The sequence below is a fragment of the Chanodichthys erythropterus genome, chromosome 23, assembly GCF_024489055.1.
Source record: "Chanodichthys erythropterus isolate Z2021 chromosome 23, ASM2448905v1, whole genome shotgun sequence".
Lineage (NCBI taxonomy): Eukaryota > Metazoa > Chordata > Actinopteri > Cypriniformes > Xenocyprididae > Chanodichthys > Chanodichthys erythropterus.
The window spans coordinates 18,117,269-18,142,399 of record NC_090243.1 but is presented as its reverse complement, the minus strand read 5'-3'; the positions used below and the strand labels follow the sequence as shown (position 1 = coordinate 18,142,399).

The window sequence follows — 25,131 nt, the reverse complement described above, 5'->3', positions numbered from 1 at the left end:
TATACATTTTTATTATTTTTTTTAGAAAATGACTGATTGATTTGCCAAATTAGACCCTTATTCCTCGACTGGGATCGTGTGGAGACATTTGAAGCTGCACTGAAACTGACATTTGGTAACTGTTGAAGTCCACTACATGGAGAAAAGTCCTGGAATGTTTTCCTCAAAAACCTAAATTTCTTTTTGACTGAAGAAAGAAATACATAAACATCTTGGATGACATGGGGGTAAGTAAATTATCAGGAAATTTTAATTCTAAAGTGAACTAATCCTAAATCCTAAATAAAGGTTCCAAAAGAGGCCATTCTCAGCGATGCAATTAAAGAACCATTTTTTTTCTTAGTGTGAAGAACATTTAAAAAAATCTAAAGAACCTTTTTCCACTATAAAGAACTTTTTGTGGAATGTAAAGGTTCCATGGATGTTTATGGTTCTTTATGGAACCATAGATGATAAAAAAAAAGATATTTTGTCATGTACATGTATAATCTGCAATCTAAAAAGTAATTCAGGGGACCTGTTGCCACAACTTAAATAAATGCATTGTTGCAAGTTAAATATTCTAAATATTATTGTTCTAATTAAACCTTTTAAGTTGCAAACATTATTTTGTAGAGTTCTGTTGACATAATAATTTTGATAATCACATCAACTTAATATCATTTGTAATTTAAACTCAAATTTCTGCATTTATTGCCTTTCTTTAAATTAAGTTGTAGTAATGTAATGAAATTGTCTCGATAACTTCAGAAATTAGGCATTGGATTTCTAGTTCCCAGCATGCTTTGCATAGGACTGGATAAGGAGAATAAATGTTGAAATTAAGTGTTAATTTAGTTGTTTTTAGTGAAGGAAAAGACCTGTTAGTGTTTAATGCTGTTATGCTTGACATTTAAATACATTTCTGTAATGTTGAAGTTTTTGTGGTTAAGAGTGCTAGATACTATTGACTCTATAAGCAATGCCAGTGACAAGTAGCCAAATATCTTACTTGTTCATTAAATATACATGTTAAATATGTTAGCATATGCCATGATAGCTGTTGATTTGAACTGAACTAGATGAGATTAATTGGTTCCAGGGCTACAACTCTGGTAGCTGGAGTGACTTTTTTTTTGTGTGTGTGTGTGTGTAATCAACTTAAAAATTTGTGTTTATGCTACAAATTATTAAGTTCCTCTAACTCAGTGTAGCTTGTTGGTTGAATCTAAATTCACTCATTCAAGTTATCATAACTAAAAAAAAAATTGATGCAAACATTAATGAGTGTTCTTTGGAGTAGTTTCATTGTGTTTTCGTTCTATTTTCCCTGTTCCTGTTTGCCTGTGTTCGTTTCCTTGGTTGTTAATTAGTTCTACACACCTGTTCCATTTTATCTTGATTACTCTCCCCATTTATTTAAACCTTATGTTTCCTCAGTTCATTTGTTCAGTATTGTCTATTTTAAAAGTGGTTGTGTTTACGTTGTGGATTTAATTAAAGGCTTTTTTTTCTACTCCTTTCGTCGTCTGCTCTCTTCAGCCATTCGTGACAGTACAAAGACAACAGCATTTGGTGTCAAATGTTTGGGCTCACATTGAGATGTTTTTTAATTGCACATTTTGTGATCTTGGAAAAATCTGAGCATATTGAGATCTCTTCTGAAACTCTACATGAGACACATTACTCGGGTCTTTTGCTCAGCAGGACACTTATGCAAAAATCTCATGTGTTTAGGAGATGTTGAAAAGATCATTTGTGACATCTTGCTGATTCGGCCTGTTTAAAGAATCCTGACTGACTTTTCTCTCAAAAGACTGAAGATATTTTAGACGGTGGTGCTGAGGGCAGGGGGAGGAGAGGTGGCTCTCGGGGGTCAAACTGCACTGGCATGCGTTCATTGTCTGTGAATAAGGCTGTGTGAACGTGTGTGCGAGAGGGTGTGAGCTAATCATGCTTAATGTGAACGGACACACAATGAGAGAGAGGAGTCCAGACTGAGGGAGGGACGCGGAGACGCGGAGAGAGAGAGAGGCACAGAGATATATCCGTCTGAGTCAATGAAGAAGAAAATGAGTGAATGCTGAAGGGGGAGGGATAGAAGATGGGAGGATGGGTGGACACACTTAAACTGATGAAATGCAGAAATACTGCTTTAGAGACATGGGGGAGATGGAGGGAATTTTGTTTGCATGATGCAAAATAAATGAGTAGCAAGAAATACTATTAAAAATAGCTCAATAAAATAAATAAGTACATTCAGTAAGGATGCATTACATTACAGGGTTGAAAATGGACAAACCCAGGAGTTGGGTTAAATGTTTGCCCAACCTGCTGGGTAGTTTTATTTAACCCAACTATTGTTTGAAAATGACTATATGGCTGACTTAAAATGAATCTAAAATGAAATTAAACTGTTCATTTATTAAACATATAATAAATGTTAATTTTCAAGATATTTGGGGTTCATTTTAAGTAAGCAATACTGTAATGTTTAACCCTAATAGTTGAGTTAAGTAAAACTACCCAGCAGGTTGGGCAAACATTTAACCCAACTGCTGGGTTTGTCCATTTTCAACCCAACTTGGGTTTTTTTTTAACCCATAATTTTTTAGAGTGTACATTTCACATATAAACTACATTATTAGGCAGAGGAATTGTTGTTTTTTATTATTATTATTATTATGATTATTACATGTAACTTTTATTTAACTATGGTTATGGGGGATTTTATTCCAGTGTCAAAGCATTAATAAATCTTAATAAACAGATAAAAGTCATTTTCTTTTAATTCTCGATGTGAATACGAATTGTAATGTTAAATGATATCTAAAATCAGTGGATGTACTGCTGTGTGTGAAATAGTGTCTTCATGATTGACATTGATGTGCTAAAGTGAGGTTAAATATTCTTACAACATTTAAGAGGAAAAAGAGTAAAGAAACATGACCACACAGCTGTGGTGTATCTGAGAAAGTACACTATTACATATGTGTTAGTATGAGTGTGTGTGTGTGTGTTTAGTGTCGGGTGTGTGTACGGAAGATTGGCCTCCGTGTCTCTCCCGAGCTCTTGTTTACAAACTCACTCGTTTTCCCGAAACATCACTAGGAGTTCTCAAACACACGCATCTAAATGTGCTTTTCAAACTAAGAAATTATGTGAGAGAAATCTATATTTAGTCAAACATCACTTGTTAATAGTGATTCAAACTAACTTTACAGCTATAAAGTTACCATTAAGCCAAAACGCATCACATAATGTTGGTTTCAACAAAAAGATTAAAAATGTTCTTGGCATAAAAAAATATAGGCTATAGACAAACTTGAGTTTAAGCCTTTGTAAGTTTGCACACAATGAAAGTGACGCTATAAACACAATCTTTCTGCCCTTTCTACTATATATGACCCTTCTTTCAATCTCACTGTCTCTCCGTGTCCTTTAATCTTTCCATTATAGCAACGTAAGAAGTGCCTTCATTGAGGAAACGCACACAATGCTGTATTTGCCGGCAAACCCCTATGAGAGAGCTGTGAAAAATGACACTGTTGTTCTCATTGCTCTTTCTCATGTGAGTGTGTGTGTGTTCGTGTGCGTCGAGGGGAAAGACTGCAAACACAGCTGGATCAAGTTCTGACACTATTCCACCCCCAAACACACACACACAGAAACCAATAATTGGACTTGAGGAACATGCTTGAATGAGGGTGAAAACACCAATCACAGAGCAGAACAGTCATTCAGAGCTTAAATAAAGTTGAAAGCTGATTTGTTGAGGGCTAAGATCGATTAGAGTGATCGAAAAGTTGTTTTGTTGAAAAGGTGGTCAGCGAGTCCTCTCAAAAATCAAATTGTCCTTAAAATGCTTCGAAAACATAAGAAAATATAGCTGCGAGCAGCAATTATCAAGGTTCAAGCGCTTTAAGGCCTTTATGCACATGCATAAAAAGCTATTATGTTTCTATCTATCTCGATCATAGATGGAAAAGACCATTTATAGCCAATACAGGCAATTTACCAAAGGAAATATATAGTTTTTAAAGCTTTTTAACAGTTATTGAGGTTGAGCCAAAATTTTAGGACTAGTTTGCCAGTGTTGGTTTTTGAAATAATCTCCAATATTCAATGAACAATTCGATGGACAGAGGCGGTTCTACATTGTAAAAAATTAACGTGATTTTAACAGTAAAAGACTGTAAAAATGTTGCGGTGAAAAACTGTTAATTGGTTTACAGAAAGTTTCCGTACTATATACGCTGAATAACTGTAAAAGATCTAACGGTACATTTAATGTAATTTTATGGTAAAATACCATTAAATTCACAGTTTTTGAAAATGAAAAATAACAATTCATTGTAAAATTTACAGTGAAAAACCATAAATTGACATTCCCACAATTCCCTGCGTGACACTTCACATTTGATATATTTTTGTTGAAATAACTGTTTCTTCTTAGTTTTTCTCATTTTTTTTCTAATCAGTTATGTACATTAGGGTTTTATGTTACATCTAATGTTGTTAAATTAATGTTTATTGCATTTTAAAAATGTCATGCATGTTACCATGATGGTGTTTAAGTGTGTGTGTGTGAATGACACTGTGTGCGCCTTCTATATGTTAGTGTTGTCCTCCTCAGCTTGTGGAAAAGCTGCTTGTGATGAACTTTGATTCATTATGTGACTCTCATCACCACTGTGTTTGGTGACAGTCAGTGTATTATAAAGGTACAAAACAGATATTAGTACTTCATTGGGTTGGTAAATTAACATTATATCAGTTAATGAAATACGTTATTTTACTGTAAATTTTACTGGGATTTTTTTTATAGTGTACTGAAATCCAATGTTAAATATACATATTTCAAATTGTAAAATTCACATGTAACTCCGTAAGTATGTTTACGGTTTGATGTCATTTTTACAGTATTGTTCTGGTAACCACAGCTGCCGGTATTTTTCCGTAGAAACAACAGGATTTTTTTTACAGTGTAGAGGCAAAGTTGCTCAGAATGAGGAGTTCTACCATGTGGTACGAATGTCGTGGGCATGCATGATACACCATCTTTTACGCAAGTGAAAAACGTGAAGGTGGCCCCCGGTGGCCGTTTTCTTTTGAAATTCTCACAGGCCTCTAGGGCTTTGAGTCAAACAGGCCCATCGTGTTTCGCTTCAATCGGCCTCCGTTAACCTTGTGAGATAAATGCTCAGATTTCAGTGGCTGATGCTGGCCATGTTTTTTGAGATATGTAAATGTCCTCATAGGCAATGGTGGCACCTTGGGCAAAGACACTGCATGCTAATTTTCAAGTCGATAGGACTAACGGTATAGTAGTTATAGCCATTTTTATGTTTTTCCCCATGTTATAGCGCCACCAAGTGGCCAGTTGCTGTGTCCTTTTCCACGTGACCACAGAATGAGCTCTTACATATGTGTGCCAAGTTTGGTGATAATATCTCATTCCATTCACAAGTTATAGCCATTTTAGTAAAAGTGGCTCCACCCATTTTGAACGTTTTGACGGTCCTGAGGAACCTTTTTTGATAACTATTGACAATCAGACTGCAGAGAATCTCACTGCACTGGTTTGGTTCCGATCAGGCCAAAAACCTAAGACTAGTTTGCAAAAGTTTTTCAAAACATCCCAAATTTACCCCAAAACTTCACCAAAATGAAGCCTATGCCTTGCAATTTTGGAGTTATGAGCCATTTTGTACTTTTGACCTCTGTAGCGCCCCCGTCAGGCCGATCTGAGCGAGCCTTGGTGATGTTGTAGATGGTGTGAGTACTACCCAGCCCTCAAATTTTCAAGTCTCTACGACTTACAGTTTGGTCTGCCCAATCACTTTTAGGGGAGAATGCTGATTCTTGGAAATTTTAACAATTACAACAGGGTTTGAGCGTTACGAGCTTGAACCCTTAAATATATAATGCATCAACATCAATCCAGATATGATCATAGTTAAGCTGTATTTCACTAAATTCCACTGATAATCACAGCTTGGTTTTATAATATTTCATAGTTTGCAAAAGATGGGTTTGGTGTGCAAATCTGAGACTATATTTATCAAAAACAAGTCAAATGTCTTGCTGTGCAACACTGCAACACTAAACATACAGATGCACACACATGCATGCATGTTCATGTTAGCTTTCATGTGTCTATTCTTTGAAGTGGCCATCAGAGAACAAAAGCCTCACTTTATACACAGCAGATCAGCAGGGAACACAAAACACACACACTATACACACACCTCAGCAGGGCTACTGGACATGAGGCTTTGAATATGTCAAAGGTCCTGTCATAACCACATCAAAGGCACACACTTGCGTACACACACACATGCACACTATCCATAAAGATAGATTGAAATGGTGGTACAAAAGAATATTTGATTTGCTTATAATGCAGTAAGATGAAAGAGGCCCTCAGCATGGGCTGAAGAGAGGGCAGGCGTCATGCAGAGAGCTGCATTTACCCCCAACCAACCCAGCCATCCCCCTCTGCTTTGCCTCTCTCCATAAGTTTAAGTGGGAGCATTGGAGTGGATTTATCATGCGTTCAGCTGATTTCATCCTAGTCCTTCTCAGCTTTGACCACATCTTGCAGTTTTCTATTCAGTTTTCAAGCACCTTATTTTTAGACAAATACTGCATTACAAACAGAAATGACTCAACTTCCAGCCATCTTAATTAGGTTACAATGAATATTATAATTAGGATCGATTGCATTACAATTTAACTTTTGACTACATGGTAATGTAAAGCCTTTATCCATGTAAAAGCAAAGGTTTTTGCATTTCGCTCTGAAAGCTGGAGAGGAAACACAAAATGTGTGGAAAAACTACTGATTTGACAATGAATTCTTTTGAACCGACTCTATGAAATGATTCAGTTGGAACAGACTGACATTTGTTTGTAAATCACCGACTTGAGAACAATGTTGTTAGTATTGACAAATACGTTCTTGATATTATAAGGGCATATGAACTAAAAAATAAAAGAATGATGTGCAGGGATAAATTATTTATAATAAACAAGGCAATATTACATAAAAAAACAAGAATTATCAGATTTGATTTCATGGTGACTTTAATAAAACTGCTACATTTCCTAGAAGACACAACGACTATGGAGAAACACCGTACAAATGGACCTGGTTTGGGGAAAAAAGAAAATTGTTGTATATTGTAATTGCCGTTTTAACAAGTAAACGCTTTCACTGTGTGAGGTAGCCTAGTATAAAGCAATTAAAATGACAACAAAATTCAATATATGGGGCAAAAATGCACTGTATGATATGCACCTTATAATATTAATCATACTGGGAAAATGTTAACGTTAATATTGTTTTGAAACAGTAAACAACACAAATTAATTGCAATCTAAAAATGCTGGCTTAAAAACAACTCAAGTTGGGTTGAAAATGGACAAACCCAGTGATTGGGTTGTTTTAACCCAGCAGTTGGGTTTAATGTTTGCCCAAGCTGCTGGTACTTTTATTTAACCCAACTATTGTTTAAAAATGACTATGTCTGGCTTAAAATGAACCCAAAATAGGTTCAGAAAATCAGACACATAATTATTAGAGGCAACAATAATAATCAAAAGATGAACATTTATTATTATGCAATGTAATAAATGTTTATTGTTTAATTATTATTCATTAAACTTAATAAACGTTAATTTATTAAACATTAGCTATATTTTATGTTAATTTGTGGTCATTTTAAGCAAGCAATACAGTATTTTTTATACACTAGTTGAGCTAAATAAAACTACCCAGTAGGTTGGGCAAACATTTAATCCAACCGCTGGGTTTGTCCATTTTTAACCCAACTTGGGTTGTTTTTAACCAAACACTTTTTAGAGTGTATATAAACTAATTTAAAAACAGTGATAAAAATGAAACTCTTAAAGGGATAGTTCACCCAAAAATGAAAATTCTGTCACTCACTCTCAATCTGTATGGGTAACCAAACAGTTAATGGGCCCCACTGACTTCCATAGTATAGAGAAAAATATTATAGAAATTAATCAACTGTTTGGTTACCGACATTCTTCAAAATCTTCTTTTGTGTTCAACAGAAGAAAGAAATTCATACAGGTTTGGAACAACTTCAGAGATGAAGACTACTATCCCTGTGTGAACTATCCCTTTAAATTACATATTTAGGGACATGACAAAAAAGAATCAGTGAATCATTGAATCGGTTCATTGAACTAATTGATTCGCTAAAATGATTCGGCGCTACTGCCAACCGCGTGTTATGTTTCAAATCCTTCACATACATTCAGAAGAGGCTGATTAAATATTCTTCCGTCGTAATCCTGCAGTGTGAATAGACGAGATGCCATTCATTGGACTTTAACTGTGGTGAAGCCACGCCTCCTGCGGTGGGCGGAGTTTAAAGTTTAGTCCAGTTCTGAAACTCTTGCGCTGGAACTCCAGTCAGTCAGTCAGTCAGCAGCTGCGCGCACGGTGTCAGTCATACTGCTCGAGCGATACGGACTGATCTGCAGAAAGAGAGGGAAAGTTTAGTTTAGACAGATCAGTCTTTTAGATCAGACAACATTATGGAATTAGTAGTTTTTCGTTTTGTTTAAATATACGTTTGGAAAAGCAGCGAAGAGAAGGACTTTACGCACGCGCCTCTGGATACCCGCAGCGTCTCTCTGCGCAGTGATGGAGGTTTGGGGCTTGTTGAGGAATTTTGCGCTTTGGATTTCATTTCTGACCGGCTTCACGATGGCAAATTACTCCGAAGACCAGTGTAGCTGGAGGGGAAGGTAAATATCAACAACACACAGAGTTGAATGCTTTATGTTGGTTTTTCATTTATTGCGTATGTATTTTTTTTTTACGTTTTGTCCTAAAATGCATTGATTTTTCCTGCTATCCTACATGATTTCTGTGCAATTTTAAGTGTGCAAAAAGTATGCAAATTATACTATACTTTTTATAATTATACTATAATATTATAATAGTAATCATTAGTAAAATATTTTGTATAATAGTAAAAAAAATATATCTATCTATCTATCTAAGTATAGTTTGTGGATATAGTCAAGTTTGGATGAGCATTTTGTGCAAATGGCAAGGGTAAATTTGCACAAAAATGGTAAATTAAGCCCTTAGTTTATAAAATATAAGGAAGAAATAAAAACTAATAGGAAATGTGATATGAGTGCTGCAGTGGCTGTTTGTATTAGTGCGGTAAGTTTAAATGACTGCAGTTAAAGCAACCAGTAGGGGGCGTTGAACTTTTCCTGCAACTTTAATACCCACTGGACAAATTCAAGTTTCAAGTTTATTTGTCATGTGCACAAAAGTCAGTGACAAATTGTAAGTTGATCTGCTTGTGGTTAGGCACGGGAATTATACAGGAAAAATAATTAATGACTTGTTTCCATCTCTGCAGTGGTCTCTCTCAGGCGGTGAAGAATGTGGAGCAGGTTTGGTTGAGGTGTGCGGAGGGCTCGGTGGAGTGGCTGTACCCCGCTGGAGCGCTGCGTCTCACCCTATCGCCCCGACTGCCGTGGAGCGCCATGGTTCCAGGCGAGTCCAGCAGGAGCCCGGTGTCGGCCTGCATCAAGCCGGATCAGCATTGGGGAGGAGCTCAGCTCTACCTGGAGCGAGACGGGGTCCTGGAGCTTCTGGTGGGAGACGAGACATCCGAGACGCCCGGCCCAGCCCATGTGCGCTGCTTCAGTGCCATGCCCGGAGAACGAACAGCCCTCTTCCTGCAAGCAACACCACATCAAGACATCAGCAGACGCATCGCAGCGTTTCGCTACGAGCTGAGAGGGGATTGGATGGCGCAGCCGTCAGTCAACACGGATCCAATTGGCAGTGAAGGTGAATATACTAGAAGATGCAGTAGTGATATATATAATGCAACATCTATCTATCTATCTATCTATCTATCTATCTATCTTTCCATCTATCATTCCATCTATCATTCCATCTATCATTCCATCTATCTATCTATCTATCTATCTATCTATCTATCTATCTATCTATCTATCTATCTATCTATCTATCTATCTATCTATCTATCTATCTATCTATCTACCTATCTATCTATCTATCTATCTGTCTGTCTATATATAATGCAACAATGAAAAGAACAAAAAACAATTATACACAACACTTACTCAAAATTCAGAGAATGTTAGTCAATTTTGGAATTTATATCTGAAAACTAAGATTTATAATTCTGTATTGGCCCAAAATATCTAATCTAAAACCAGGGTTATTAATGTCAATTTGTCAAAATGTCAAATTTTTTATTTGAAATAAAATATATATTAAAAAAACTGAATTTATTTAAAATATTTTCATTTAACTTAAAGTACTAAAATAAGTAAAACTGAAACAAAATTAATAAAAACAAAATAGACATTTAAAAAAATATAGAAATAATAATAATAGAGAAAATGACAAAAACATACAAGATTACTAAAACCAAATAAAATGGAAATTAAAATATATATATAAAAAAATTAAATTTTAATAATAACTGTAAGGGTATATTTAATATATTTCTGGGATGGTGTTATTTTATTAACTGAGCATTAAATGTTTCTGCAGAAAAACCCACTCAAACACTATGAAACTATGCAAGGTTGGAGATGAAGTTCTCCAAAATTAGGTTGAGTTTGAGCTGCCCTTTAACCTTTGGGAGGATGGGGGTGCAGAACGAGGATCACGAACAGAGCATTCATTCAAACTTTTACAAGACTTGAACTTTAGAGCAATGCATTTTAGAGAAGATCCAGCATGTGAAGAATCCCACAAGTTGCTTCTTGAAAAGCACTAATTCATCACTTTTACTTCTCAACCTGTAATTGTAGCATTGCAGTTATTTAAAAGTAACGTTTAGCTCATCTCAGCTGGGCAGCTCCTTCCAGCCAGTTGTGAGAAATGGGGGAGGGAGCGTTCGGATTCGAAGAGCGGAAAAGACGAGAGGGGAGGGGGAGGGAGAGAAAGACAAAAGCTTAGTATGGAGGGGGGTTATCTCCATAGCGAGCCATTTCAGAGAATTGCATGAGAGCACAGTCGCCATGGTAACGGGGGGGTTGGGGGGGAAACCACGCAACTGAAAAGCAGATCTTTTGTTCAGAGTTTTGGGAGCAGAGAGGAGACAGGGAAGGACGTTTAAAGTTTTAAAGGGCCAACAACTTTCTCTCTCTCTCTCTCACACACCCACACAGACACCTGTTGCTCCGTTTGAAAGTGCACATGTGTAGCTGTGCGGCCTGCAGAAATGAGCTCGAGCTGCATTCGTTTCAACTTTTAATAATGATGAATTTAGGTAGTGCTCAACTTTAAGTAATGCTCAATCGATACGGCCAATATCTGGAGTGCAGAATGGATGTTGAGTAGAGAAAATGTTGTCAGCCAGTGCCAATTTCTCTCTCTCTCTCTCTCTCTCTCTCATATATATATATATATATATATAATGTTATTTCAGCATGTTGGCAACATTTTTCATATTCATTTTGTTTAATTTAATGTAGTAAAATAACTAAAACTGTCATAAAAAGGAATATAAACTATATAGGCATTAAAAAAACTAATAAAAATGACAAAAATACACCATAAAATTACAAAAATAATGAACTAAAATTAACAAGGAAAATATACAAATAAAAATCTAAGGAAAATAAACTATATAGACATAAAAAAAATAATAAAAATTACAAAAACACACCATAAAATTACAACAACAAAAAAATTTAATAAAATTAACATGGAAAATATACAAATAAAAACCCATTCAAAATATTATTAAAAACTAGTGTCTCAATGATACTAAAATAACACAGATTCAAATTAATTTACGGTGATTTTTAATTTTGGAACACTTTTTGAATCTTGTATATTTAAATTTATATTACATTTCATTACATTTATACATTAAATTGACATTTTTCTAATTCTCACTATTAACTACAACTTTTGCCTCAAACTCCTAATTAGTGCTTATTAATAGTTAGTAAGGTAGTTAAGTTTGTGAATTGGGAAGGATTAAGGGATGTAGAATATGATCATGCAGAATAAGGCATTAATATGTGCTTTTAAACAGCCAATATCCTAGTAATATGCATGCTAATAAGAGACTAGTTAGTGAATAGTAAGAATTGGACCCTAAAGTGTTACCATTTTTTGTGTTATGTAGAAGTTTCAATGTTGACAAATATGAAGTTAAAGCAAAAAATGTAACAAAAAATTGAGGAAATTCAGATTAGCACAACCATCAAAGCATCATTTTCATTCGTTTCAAATGAATTAAGCCATCTACCTTGACTCAAAGTCTGGTATTTTGACTAGAAACTATAGTTTCTGTGTGGGTGGGTTTTATAAGATCAGCTGTTCACTTTACTAGCCCATATAGATCAGGCAAAGGAACAATAGAGAGGAAGAGGGAAGTGTTAGGTAGCAGAAAGAGGAGATACATTACACACCTCTCTCATGAGCTTTGATCAGCTGAGATGGCTCACACCTATCAGAAGGTCATTCACATCCATCACACCTCAACCGAAGAGCCGTAAAGAAGCAGCTGCGCGTTACACCTCATCTTGACTCGTGTCTCATTCTTCTTCTCTTTCTCTCTCAGGAGCCTGCAGGCCGTGCAATAACACAGAGATTCTGATGGCTGTGTGCACTAGTGACTTTGGTGAGTATTTGAATTTAGTTTTTCGATTTTGAGGATAAAAGTTTCTTTATTAAAAGCAATCAACAGGACATTTCCACTAAGAGTGGACAGCAAAAACCTCAAACCTTCAACCTTCAGCTACCAATCCAGATCTTAAACCTCTACGCCACACTTTCTGGTGGTTTAGTTAAAGATCTGGACTGGCAACCCTAAAGGTCACAGGTTCAAACCCAAGTAAGGGTCTGACATTTTAGCATAATTGAGATACTATTATGTTTTTATTAATATTTTTAATTATTTTTTAAATTTTTTTAAGTCTTTTTTATTAATTTTATTTCAGTTTTAGTTTATATATATTTAGTCTTATATATATATAGTACCGGTCAAAAGTTTGAAAACTACTATTTGTAATTTTTTTGAAAGAAGTCTCATCAAGCCTGCATTTATTTGATCAAAAATACAGAAAAAACTGTAATATTGATAATGTTTTCAACATTGATAATAATCAACATATTAGAATGATTTCTGAAGGATCATGTGACACTGAAACTGGAGTAATGGCAGATAAAAAATCAGCTTTGCATCACAAAAATAAATTATATTTTAAAGTATATTAAAATAGAAAACAGTTATTTTACACTGTAATAATATTTCAGAATATTACAGATTTTTCTGTATTTTTTATCAAATAAATGCATGTATGATGAGCATAAGAGACTTCTTGCAATAACATTAAAATTAATAATGTTTCCAAACTTTTGACCGGTACTATATATATATATATATATATATATACACACACACACACAGTACCGGTTAGTAGTTTTTTATTTTTGTTTTTTTATTTCAGTTAAAGTTTATTTTATTTCATGCAACAAATGTTTTCATGGTTTCAGTTTTAGTTTGCTTCACAACAGGTTACTCCTTGCAAACTTTCTGATTTATTCACACCAAACCCAATCTAGTCCAGCTGGTTAATTTAACCCATCCAGCTTCAATTCCTGGTTTAGAAGTGATGTTAATTAGCAATATGTAAGCTTTATCATCAATCTGTCCATACTAATGGAGCTTTCTGTGTTTTTAGTGGTCCGAGGGAACATCCGTTCAGTGGAGACGGACTCAAATTTGAAAGCGGCAGTGATCAAAGTGAGTGCTACGCGAGTTTACCGACAAAAGTTTGCGTTGTTCCCTGAGTCTGGCCGTCTGACGAGGTCTGGGGAGATTCGTACACCTCTGCAGTGCGGCGTTCGGCCCGGCGCTGGGAGCTTCCTGTTTACCGGGCGTGTGCACTTTGGTGAGGCGTGGCTCGGCTGTGCTCCACGCTATAAAGACTTCCTGAAGGCATACGAGCAGGCCAAACAATCCCTAATGATCCCCTGCACTCTGGTGAACGACTGACGGAAGAAGCACGATCACGTCCGGGCGAAACTTGACGGACCCTTGATTCTGATTTGCAGGGTCTAGGATGAAACTCCTGAACGAAAGAAAGAAAAAAGTTTGGGAGAACAGAGGAAAAGACACTGAGGCACAGAAACAACCAACGAGGAATTCTCAGTGAAGATCACTGGATCAAGCTGGATGTCTGAATAAGGACATTTGGGGTGTCTGATTCCACCCTGAATTCAGGCTCCTGAACTGGGCCTCTTTTTTTTTAAACTCAGGAAATTGTGTCTTTGGACACTTTGATATGAACATCATATCATTGAAATATCCAAAGTCCTCATGATTTTGGGGCAAACTCTGTTCCCACCTTGTGGGTTGAGTTGGTAAATAAGCTGTACGCAATGCATGTAGCGCAGTTGTCTTTTGCAGTATTTGGCGCCACCGAAAAACCCTATTGATTTGTCATCCTTTATATGAATTATGAAAAAGTTTTTAAAGATTTTAAACACTCTGTTTTTGTATTGAGAGTATATATTTTTTCCACATAGGATTTTTAAAATTATAAAAAAAAGCATCTATTTTCTAAATTTGCACTGGTGAAAGGAAGGGAAATGGCGATACCCGGATGCTGCAAGCACTGAGAACCAAAACGCATCTATATGTAGCATAGGAAAAGATGTTTTATATAAATATATTTCTATAATATGAAATCAGCTATGGTTTATATGCTAACAGGCTGAGAATAGCATGCAGCTAACATGAAGTAATGAAAACAGATCCGATAGCAATAGTCTATTAATTATTCTGTGACTACAGATAGCATGTGCTGATTACCTCATGGTTAACGTCACCACTAGTTTGCTTTGATGTTGCTAATGTTATCAAGCTGATAGCATTTCGGGTTGTGCTAGCTTGAGATATACTGAGAAGCACACAAAGATCTTCTGTTACAAAAAGGTGCGTTCACACCGGTAACAATGTGCAACCAAACGTCATTCATTTTAGCATTTTGAGGTGGCGACTTTTGCAGACTGTTTGCATTTGGACAAAGTTGAGCAGTTTAACTTTATGCAAATGAGCAGTGGCACAATGGGAGTGAAGGTCATGTGATACTGTATTCTAATCGGAACAACCTCTCACGATCAAACTGTTGTCAGTGTGAACGCACATTAACAGGGTATGCTCACAAATCTGGATTTTATTTGTAGTTCAAATATATGTACTTATGATATAATCTATAAAGATAATTTAACTTTAAAGCTTAACGTCTGAAATAACTCTGCCTGTCTTGCTCTCAAACTCTTTGTAAAGCTTAAATTGTGGACTTGTGTACCAAAACATTGACTGCTGGTCTCAGGCTGGACTGCAAGCACTCTCATTCTGGTTATCTGCTATCGCTTTTGTCTTTATTTTGTGCTTCATATCCATTCACTGTCAGCGATGTATGTGCACTAAACAAACGAATGGATAAACCAAACGTGGAGAGCGAACCGACATGCGAAGCTGCCATATTTTATGCTGCCTGTGTTTGTTGTTAGTGTGTCTTTAAAACCAATGTGACTGCTGTGTGTAAAATAAATGTATATGTGTGTTTATGTGGATATCAATGTATATAAGATGTTTTAGAGTTTTAAAACTGGAAATATTGTTAACATTGTAGAGTTTGTATGAAAGTTTGGTTAAAAAATATACAATTATAAAGAACAAAATCATATCGAATTTGTGTTTGTCTGGTTTCTGAATTACTGAGTTTGATGAAGGTTATATAGTTAAGAAATATCACAGTATTTTCTAATACTAAACAGAAAATTACTTGAAATAAAAGTGTTAAACTACATACTTTTATCTTGTATTTATTTGATAAAAATACAGTAAAAACAGTAATGTTGTGAAATATTATTACAAGTTAAAAAAATGTTTTATATTTGAATATATTGTAAAATGTAATTTATTCCTGTGATCAAAGCTGAATTTTCAGCATCATTACTCCAGTCTTCAGTGTCACATGATCCTTCAGAAATCATTCTGATATGATGATTTGCTGCTCAAGAAACATTTTATATTATTATCAATGTTGAAAATAGTTGAGAAACCGTGATATATTATATATATATATATATATATTCAGGATTCTTTGATAAATAGAAAATTCAAAAGAACAGCATTTATTTGAAATAGATTTTTTTTTTGTAACATACATGTCTTTACTGATCAATTTAATGCATCCTTGCTGAATAAAACTATTAATTTACTTTATTAATAAACGTTTGATGGTAGTGTAACTATGAAAGGATGTTTGTCAGGATAAAAGTCGGGGCTGCTGTCATACTGACCATGTTTCACTTCATTATTATTATTATTAGCATATGTATAACCTTATACTGTAGTTGCAAGGTGAATAACAGGAAAATGAGGAAGGGTGTTGGTGAGTTGTCTTGGGTGTGTGAGTGTGTGTATGTGTGTGTTCAGGTGAACAGTGTGTGTGTGTTTGGCCTTTCAAGAGCTCCAGAGATAGAACAGGAAATGAGTGCGGCCCAACCCGCAGACAGGAGCTCTCTGACCTGGATTGTGTTCATTTATATCTACAGACACACACACACACGTTGGGTGTCCAAGTTTTATGGGGACATTCCATAGACAGTGATTTTTATACTGTACAAACTGTATATTCTGCCCCCTAACCATAAACCTACCCATTACAGAAATATGTTTCTTTATAAATATATTTATATAACTATTTATATTTAATTTATTTATATAATGTGTAATGAGTTAATAGGCTGTTTCACATCATAGAATTATGCTATATTGTATATTTCTGAATGACTTAAAGGTGCTGTAGAATTAAAAATTGAATTTATCTTGGCATAGTTGAATAACAAGAGTTCAGTACATGGAAATGACATACAGTGAGTTTCAAACTCCATTGTTTCCTCCTTCTTACATAAATATCATTTGTTAAAAAGACCTCCGAAGAACAGGCGAATCTCAACATAACACTGACTGTTACGTAACAGTCGGGATGATTAATATGTACACCCCCAATATTTGCATATGCCAGCCCATGTTCAAGGCATTAGACAAGGGCAAAACGTCTGGATGTGCACAGCTGAATCATCAGACTAGGTAAGCAAGCAAGAACAATAGCGAAAAATTGCAGATGGAGCAATAATAACTGACATGATCCATGATTACATGATATTTTTAGTGATATTTGTGAATTGTCTTTCTAAATGTTTGTTAGCATGTTGCTAATGTACTGTTAAATGTGGTTAAAGTTACCATCGTTTCTTACTGTATTCACGGAGACAAGAGCTGTCTTTATTTTCATTTTAAACACTTGCAGTCTGTATAATTCATAAACACAACTTCATTCTTTATAAATCTCTCCAACAGTGTGTAATGTTAGCTTAAGCCACGGAGCACTATCAAACTCATTCAGAATCAAATGTAAACATCCAAATAAATACTATACTTACGAGATTAGACATGCTGCATGATGAACACTTTGTAAAGATCCATTTGAGGGTTATATTAGCTGTGTGAACTTTGTTTAGGCACTGTATTATAGTCGAGAGCTCGGGGGCGGGGAGCGCGGAGATTTAAAGGGGCCGCAGCCTGAATCGGCACATATTTAATGATGCCCCGAAATAGGCAGTTAAAAAAATGAATTTAAAAAAATCTACGGGGTATTTTGAGCTGAAACTTCACAGACACATTCAGGGGACACCTTAGACTTATATTACATCTTTTGAAAACGCATTCTACGGCACCTCATGTATAGTATTGGAAATGTTTTGCAGTGTGTGTGCGTGTGTCAGGTATCCTACAAAGATGGCAATATCCAAAATCCTTGTCCTTGTAAGGACATTTTTTGGTCCCAATGAAGAAAACGGCCTATAAATCAAACTGATGTTTTCTGAAAATCTAAAAATGCAGAAAGTTTTATTCAGCTAAAATGCATTAAACTGATCAAAAGTGACAGACATTTATAATGTTAAAAAAGATTTCTATTTCAAATAAATGCTGTTCTTATGAACTTTCTATTTATCAAAGAATCTTGAAAACATGATGCTGAAAATTCAGGAATAAATGACATTTTACAATATATTCACATAGAAAACAGTTATTTTAAAGTGTAAATTTTTTTTACTGTATTTTTGATCAAATAAATGTAGCCTTGATGAGCAGAAGAGATTTTTACTACAGACCCCAAGATTAAAATATTACTTCGATAAAATATTATGTTTATCTAAACTTCAGTATTGGGTTGGGAATAATCAAGATTTAGGTTCTAGCATGAATATCCTTTAAAGGCATTAGATCCCTGCTGTGTGTGAGTATGCTGACATAACACTTCAACCCCACGAGAGAACACGACTTCTCCAGGAACACACTTTTGTTCCTTAAGGGTCTGCAGATGGCTCTAATCCCATTAAAATGCGGAGGGAAACCCTAGTGTGAGTGTGTGATTGAGTGTGTAGAGCTGAGCTCCTCAGGTCGGGGCGGGCAATGTCTTTCTTATTTCCCGCCAAAATGACCCTAATTATCACATCACACTAAACATGCAGTCACACAGAAAAACAATCTGAGTAAGCATGTTCGAATAGTCCTAAAAGTCATGACACTAACCATGTGTACAGACAGCTTTCTTCTGGTACCCCAATTCAACCTTTAAACCTTTAGATTAACTTTTTCCCACCTCAGTCTCATAGACTATAAATGCATTGTTTTATAGATTAATAATTGTGTAATCATAAACATATTCCCTCTCCTTTTCCACTGACATTCGCTCAACATTGGTTTTAAACCATGAAAAAAACTACCCTTTCCTAATATTAAAAACAACACTGTCAACATGCACAACAACATAATATCACTCAACGTCAAAAAAAAAAACATATTAACATTTCATGTCCCTTTAAGGAACAAGGGTGCTGAGAAACCATTTGACTCCTGTATCTGTTGCCACAATATTTTAATAAATAATAAGAAATACCTGACTAATACATCAGTGACAGAACATGAAATCAGATGTAGAAAAACCATTAAGAGTTAACAAAACACACTAAACGTATGTCCATGTTACAAACTTTATCCATTTTCACATTTACATGTATTCATTTAGCAGCTTATTTAATCCAAAGCGACTATAACAAGTTAAATTTAGTGTTACTTTGTAGTGTAAAGATGAGATTACTGTTTTGGTTAAAAACTTTACTATAATATAATGAAAAAAATAGTGATTTATCAAAACTCTTTGCAAGTTTTTAAGGTCCAGCAACAGAAAAAAAAAAAAAATTCAGTCCATTAACAGTCATTAAATATAAATATTAGATGAAAAAATAAAAATAAATGAAAATTTGAAACGTTAAAGAACTAAACTTACCTGGAAATCAAAATATTTTTTTTTTTTTCCCTCACACATTTTTTGGACGGGAAGTTCGGTCTGGACTCGATCCATTGTGGAGTAATTATGCTCGGCTCCCAGAAGGCCTAGCCAATCAAATTGCCAGGGCGATGATGGACAGGCTATCTGCGGTTACGTAACCACCCACGTCATCAAAGAGCGCTTGGGGAGTTTGATTGACAAGCGATCTAACCAATCAGAACACCGCACCCGCCATTTTGTCCAACAAAGCAGTGAAGAGTTAGAAGATTAACATCGGTGGAGTTAAACTTGAAAAATTGTGCATATTGACGTCTTTCCGCGTTTGAAACAACATTCATTCTCATGTTCATTCATGTTTATTTGATGCTATAAATGGACTAGTAGGAAGAGATGATCGGTTCACGAGCCTCTTGAGCTGAGGCGCTACAGCAATCTGTCACGATCATGGTCACGACATATTAAAGAGCCACAAAACGGTTTTTATTGTTTGATTTTTTTAAATAACTACACAGTTTGAAAGCTGGGACTTTGTTTAATATCATAAGTAACCTGCTCTGTCTCGTCTGTCGATGTGTTGTCAGTTTCTTCTTTGTTCCGCGATGTATTTTCCACTCTGTGTGGCGTGACAGCGCCACGGCTTGTCGGACAAAGCAACAGTAACTAAGGGGGACGAGTCTTTGCAAAAGGTCAATTAGTTTACAACAATGATGGCTGTTGAAGAACTGAGATGTGTAGATTCCGCCATCGCGTCCGTTATAGAAGATATCGACAGCGCATTCATTTTAAAAGAGGAACAGAGGACCGCGATCAAGGCATTTGTCGATGGGAAAGATGTGTTTGCCGTCCTTCCTACGGGATTCGGCAAAAGTTTGATTTATCAGCTGGCCCCGATGGTCGCTAAGAAGAGTTCTGTTGACAACTATGCGTCGCTCAACATACGTCACTTACTCCGTAGCTCTGATTGGTTGTAGGTCTATCCAATTGAGGTCTTTCCTGGATCGGTTGAAATACGTTCCTATAATCAAAGCCCAATGGAGCAGTATCAGACTCATATTCTGACTAGAATTGAGTATGACCACGTCAGGCTAGAAATGAGTGCTTTTTGGTTAAAAAATTTACTATAATATGATGATGTATATGTGATTTATCACAATTCACTGCTAGTTTAGTTGTCCACTGACAGAGAAAGATGGTTTTTCAAGCGTTAGTACACTTAAAAATTAAACTTATCCTATAATTTACTCACCCTCAATATATCCTAGGTGTATATGACTATCTTCTTTCAGCCAAACACAATCGGAGTTATATTAAAAGATATCCTGCCTCTCCCAAGCTTTATAATGGGAGTGAATGGGGCTTGAGATTTTGAAGCCCAAAAAAGTGCATTTATCCATCATAAAAGCAATCCAGGTGGTTAATAAAAGCCTTCTGAAGTAAAACGATAGGTTTTTTAAGACAAAAATCCATAATTAAAACTTTATTAACCCCCTGGAGCTGTATGGACTACTTTTATGATGGATGGATGCACTTTTTTGGGCTTCAAAATCTCAGGTACCATTTACTCCCATTATAAAGCTTGGAAGAAGCAGGATATTTTTTTAACATAACTCCAATTGTGTTCATCTGAAAGAATAAAGTCATATACACCTAGGATGGCTTGAGGGTGAGTAAATTATGGGATCATTTTCATTTTTGAGTGAACTATCCTTTCAGTCTAGATGTAACAATGCTAACCAGACAAACCTTTATTTGTCAGATTTGAGCGGGACTAGTGTTTAAAGGTGCCCTAGGACCAATTTTTACAAGATGTAATATAAGTCTAAGGTGTCCCCTGAATGTGTCTGTGAAGTTTCAGCTCAAAATAACCCATAGATTTTTTTAAATTCATTTTTTTAACTGCCTATTTTGGGGCATAATTAAATATGCACCGATTCAGGCTGCGGCCCCTTTAAATCCTCGCGCTCCCTGCCCGAGGCTTATTTGGATGTTTACATTTGATTCTGAATGAGTTTGATAGTGCTCTGTGGCTAAAGCTAACATTACACACTGTTGGAGAGATTTATAAAGAATGAAGTTGTGTTTATGAATTACTGCCTGACATGTCAGTTATTATCGCTCCATCTGCCATTTTTTGCTATTGTTCTTGCTTGCTTACCTAGTCTGATGATTCAGCTGTGCAGATCCAGACTTTAATACTGGCTGCCCTTGTCTAATACCTTGAACATGAGCTGGAATATGCAAATATTGGGGGCGTACATATTAATGATCCCGACTGTTACGTAACAGTCGGTGTTATGTTGAGATTCTCCTGTTCTTCGGAGGTCTTTTAAACAAATGAGATTTATATAAGAAGGAGGAAACAATGGAGTTTAAGACTCCCTGTATGTCATTTCCATGTACTGAACTCTTGTTATTCAACTATGCCAAGATAAATTCAATTTTTGATTCTATGGCACCTTTAAGAAACCTGTCAGAAAACAGTTGCTGTTTTGTTTGGTGCACAAATTAAACATGCCATGTTTAAACCTCACATTAACATCATTGTGAGTTTTAAATCAACCAATTAATGCACAATAAAAACACGGACACTGATGGGAAATGTGACCTGACAAACATTAAAAGAAAACAAATGCTACACAGTTTTTTGCCCAGCATCCGAAACCCATCAGTGACAGACAGGCAGATCTGGGTTACGGTTGTTTGAATGTTTCCCTGAGGTACAATCAGTGCCGCTGCTAAAACTCTGTTATAATGGACAGAATGTGTGAACACATGCAAACGGACTGTGAGAACAGGAACAGAGCCAAGACATGAGGAGAGGTCCGGACCCTGAGCCACGTTCGTTCATGTGTGTTTGTGAGAGAAAAACGTCCATTCTTTGTCGAGCGGCTACAGGAGGGCGTCTGAATTTTGTCCTAATCATGACACGGATTAAACCACAGAAGTGTGGGAAAAACTTTGGGACCCCCTCCTCTCCCTCTTGCCCACGTACTTTCAAACTTTCCTTCAGGTTATTTTCCTCTAGTTCCCTTGAACCGCTCAGCATGTCATTTCTCTCTATCTCTTCACTCAATCTCTTGATGTTTTGTGTTTTTTCTCCTCTCCTCAGCGTTATTGTTGTTCCTCTCCTTTATCTACTCGCTCCTCAACTCCTCTCTCCAGACACGTTAAAGAGTTGAAAATCCTTCAGAACGGTTGAAATCAGCCAGCAGGTGCTTCTGACAGAGCGAGAGAGGGAGAGAAATGATAACAAACATCCATCGCGACTGCTGAATAAAGATTTGAAAAATTATTTTATAAAGCAACAGAGCAGTTTCTTGGCAATTAAATATTTCACACCTGAGCATATCTAGAAAAATATATATTGACTATGAAAGATTTTATTCATTTCTGATGACATTTTCTAGGGCTGAAAATAACAAGTAGACATTTCCAGGTTTTCTATGACCATGGGAACTATGAAATGCACAAGCTAGCAAGACAATTACAATCACTTAAATAACAAATGACTATTTAAATACAAATTATTTCCTTCTGGAAAGGTAAAAGTTCATTCCCTTTTTTCTGGTTCTCAGTCTGTCTGTCTGAATTCACACACTCATTAATTTGATAGTGAGTTCTTCTGTCTCTGCTCAAATTCCTCTCTCACGCGTCCCACATTCTTTCGCTTTTGTCACTTTTTTTCTTTCCTCCGTCTCTCCCCCTCCAGCCAGTTCTCATAAATTACTGCCGTTCACAAGGCTTGTCCCATCCACTTACACACACACACACGCACGCACACACACACACACACACACACACACACATTCTAACACGGGCTGCCAAAGTTTATTAGGGACATATCAACTGAGCATTAAAAACTACAAAAAAAAAAAAAAAAAAAAACTAAAAGCAGCGCTTCTCATATACAGACTACATGCAGGTTTATAAGAGTGAAGTACTTCCTGCAGATACCCAGCTGCAATATTCCATGGCATTCCAAATTTTCCCATTGCTCGTGGTATCAGACACACATTCCGAGTTCATCTCAATGTCACTATGGGCTCAAATGATTAGAGCTGGATGATTCATGAACGATTGCTGTAAAGCATGGTGAAAACTGCTATATTATACTATATTGATGTTTTACTGTTTATATAAAAATAAAATAACACTATAAACAATAACATAACAAATAATAATATTAATAAAATAAGAAAATAATATTAAAATATTAAAATGTAAATTAATATTTATTGATGTTACTGTTTATAATATTATTTTCTATTACAATATGTACATATTAATATTTTATTAGATTTTTAATTAAATAATTACATTACTTATTATATATTATTAATTTAATATATTTTTAAATGTATTTATAAATTAAATAATATATATTTTTAAGATATTTAGAATATGTGTGTGTATATATATATATGAATGTGCATATGTGTGTGTGTATATATATATATATATATATATATATATATTATATTTATATATATATATATATATATATATTTTTTTTTTATAAATTCAATATTATTATTGCACACCTGAGCATAACTAGAAACATATGTAACATACATATGTAAATTCATATTTATTGATGTTATTGTTTAGAATATTCTTTTATATTAAAATCATATAAATAATATTTTATTATATAATTAATTAATTAATTACGTTAATTATATATTATTAATTTAATTTATTTTTAATTTAAATATGGCTATATATAATATATATATATATATATATATATATATATATATATATATATATATATATATATATATATATATATTAAAAATATATATTATTTAAATTTTATATATATATATCAGTCAAACCAAAAATAATTCAGACATTTTTTAAATTTTTGATATATTTTTACTAGTGGGTTCAGGACACTATAGTTCATTTATGTAAGTGAGGATAGGAAAATAAATTAAACTTTGACATATTATACCCAAAAATTCTTCATACAGTGGACTACCAGTAAAATTGATAAAAAATTTGGAACCAAAGAGAGATTTTGTCATATTTTATTACCATTTTTTTAAACTATAGTGAATAAATGTAATAATGGATGAAATGTTCAAGGTGTCATAAATTTTGGTTTGACTGTATATATATACATAATCAGTATTATTTAAATTAAATTCAAGTCTAAATATTTTATAATAAAATATATATATAAAATTAAAAACAAATTAAATGAATTAAAATCTACCTAAAACAGTGAGGTAACGCATTTAAACCACTTTGTTCTTTGTCTTTCTTTCTAGTTCTCTTTGGTGTTACGTTCTCATGATGTCAACGTGCCTGTGCGGATGCCACCCAGTGTGAGCTGGCACACAGTCGGCCGACCGGCCAACCCCCGAACCCCCCCCACCAATTACCCTCTCTACCCATAAGCCCCCTCCCCGCCCCTGCTCGTTTCCCAGGGGTTCAGGGGCCACTGTACTCACTACACCCCGTTTCCCATACGCATAATCTTAATTTTTTTCCCCGGCTCATAAAGAGGCGCTCGAACCCTCTTAGTCTGCAGCCCATTTCCCAAACACTCTCCCTTTATCTGACAAGCCCACAGCCTCTTTCTGTCTCGCTCGCTCTCTTTCTGTCTTTTCCACGCTCTCTTTCTGCGGGTAATCCGTGCTATTTTTTTCTTTCCAGTAATATGCTTTCAAGTTTGCCCTGCAGTTTCCAACTTTAAATTACTAGGATAGA

At 35.2% G+C, this 25,131-nt stretch overlaps 1 protein-coding gene across 1 annotated transcript; it reads left to right on the top strand.

The window, feature by feature from the left end:
- The first annotated feature begins 8,456 nt into the window (after positions 1-8,456).
- metrn (meteorin, glial cell differentiation regulator) lies at positions 8,457-15,746 on the top strand. The gene is made up of 4 exons (XM_067377945.1): positions 8,457-8,766; positions 9,399-9,835; positions 12,600-12,659; positions 13,723-15,746. Exons 1-4 carry the CDS (start codon positions 8,663-8,665, stop codon positions 14,034-14,036), a joined length of 915 nt encoding a protein of 304 aa, XP_067234046.1. The 5' UTR covers positions 8,457-8,662; the 3' UTR covers positions 14,037-15,746.
- Positions 15,747-25,131: the final 9,385 nt, after the last annotated feature.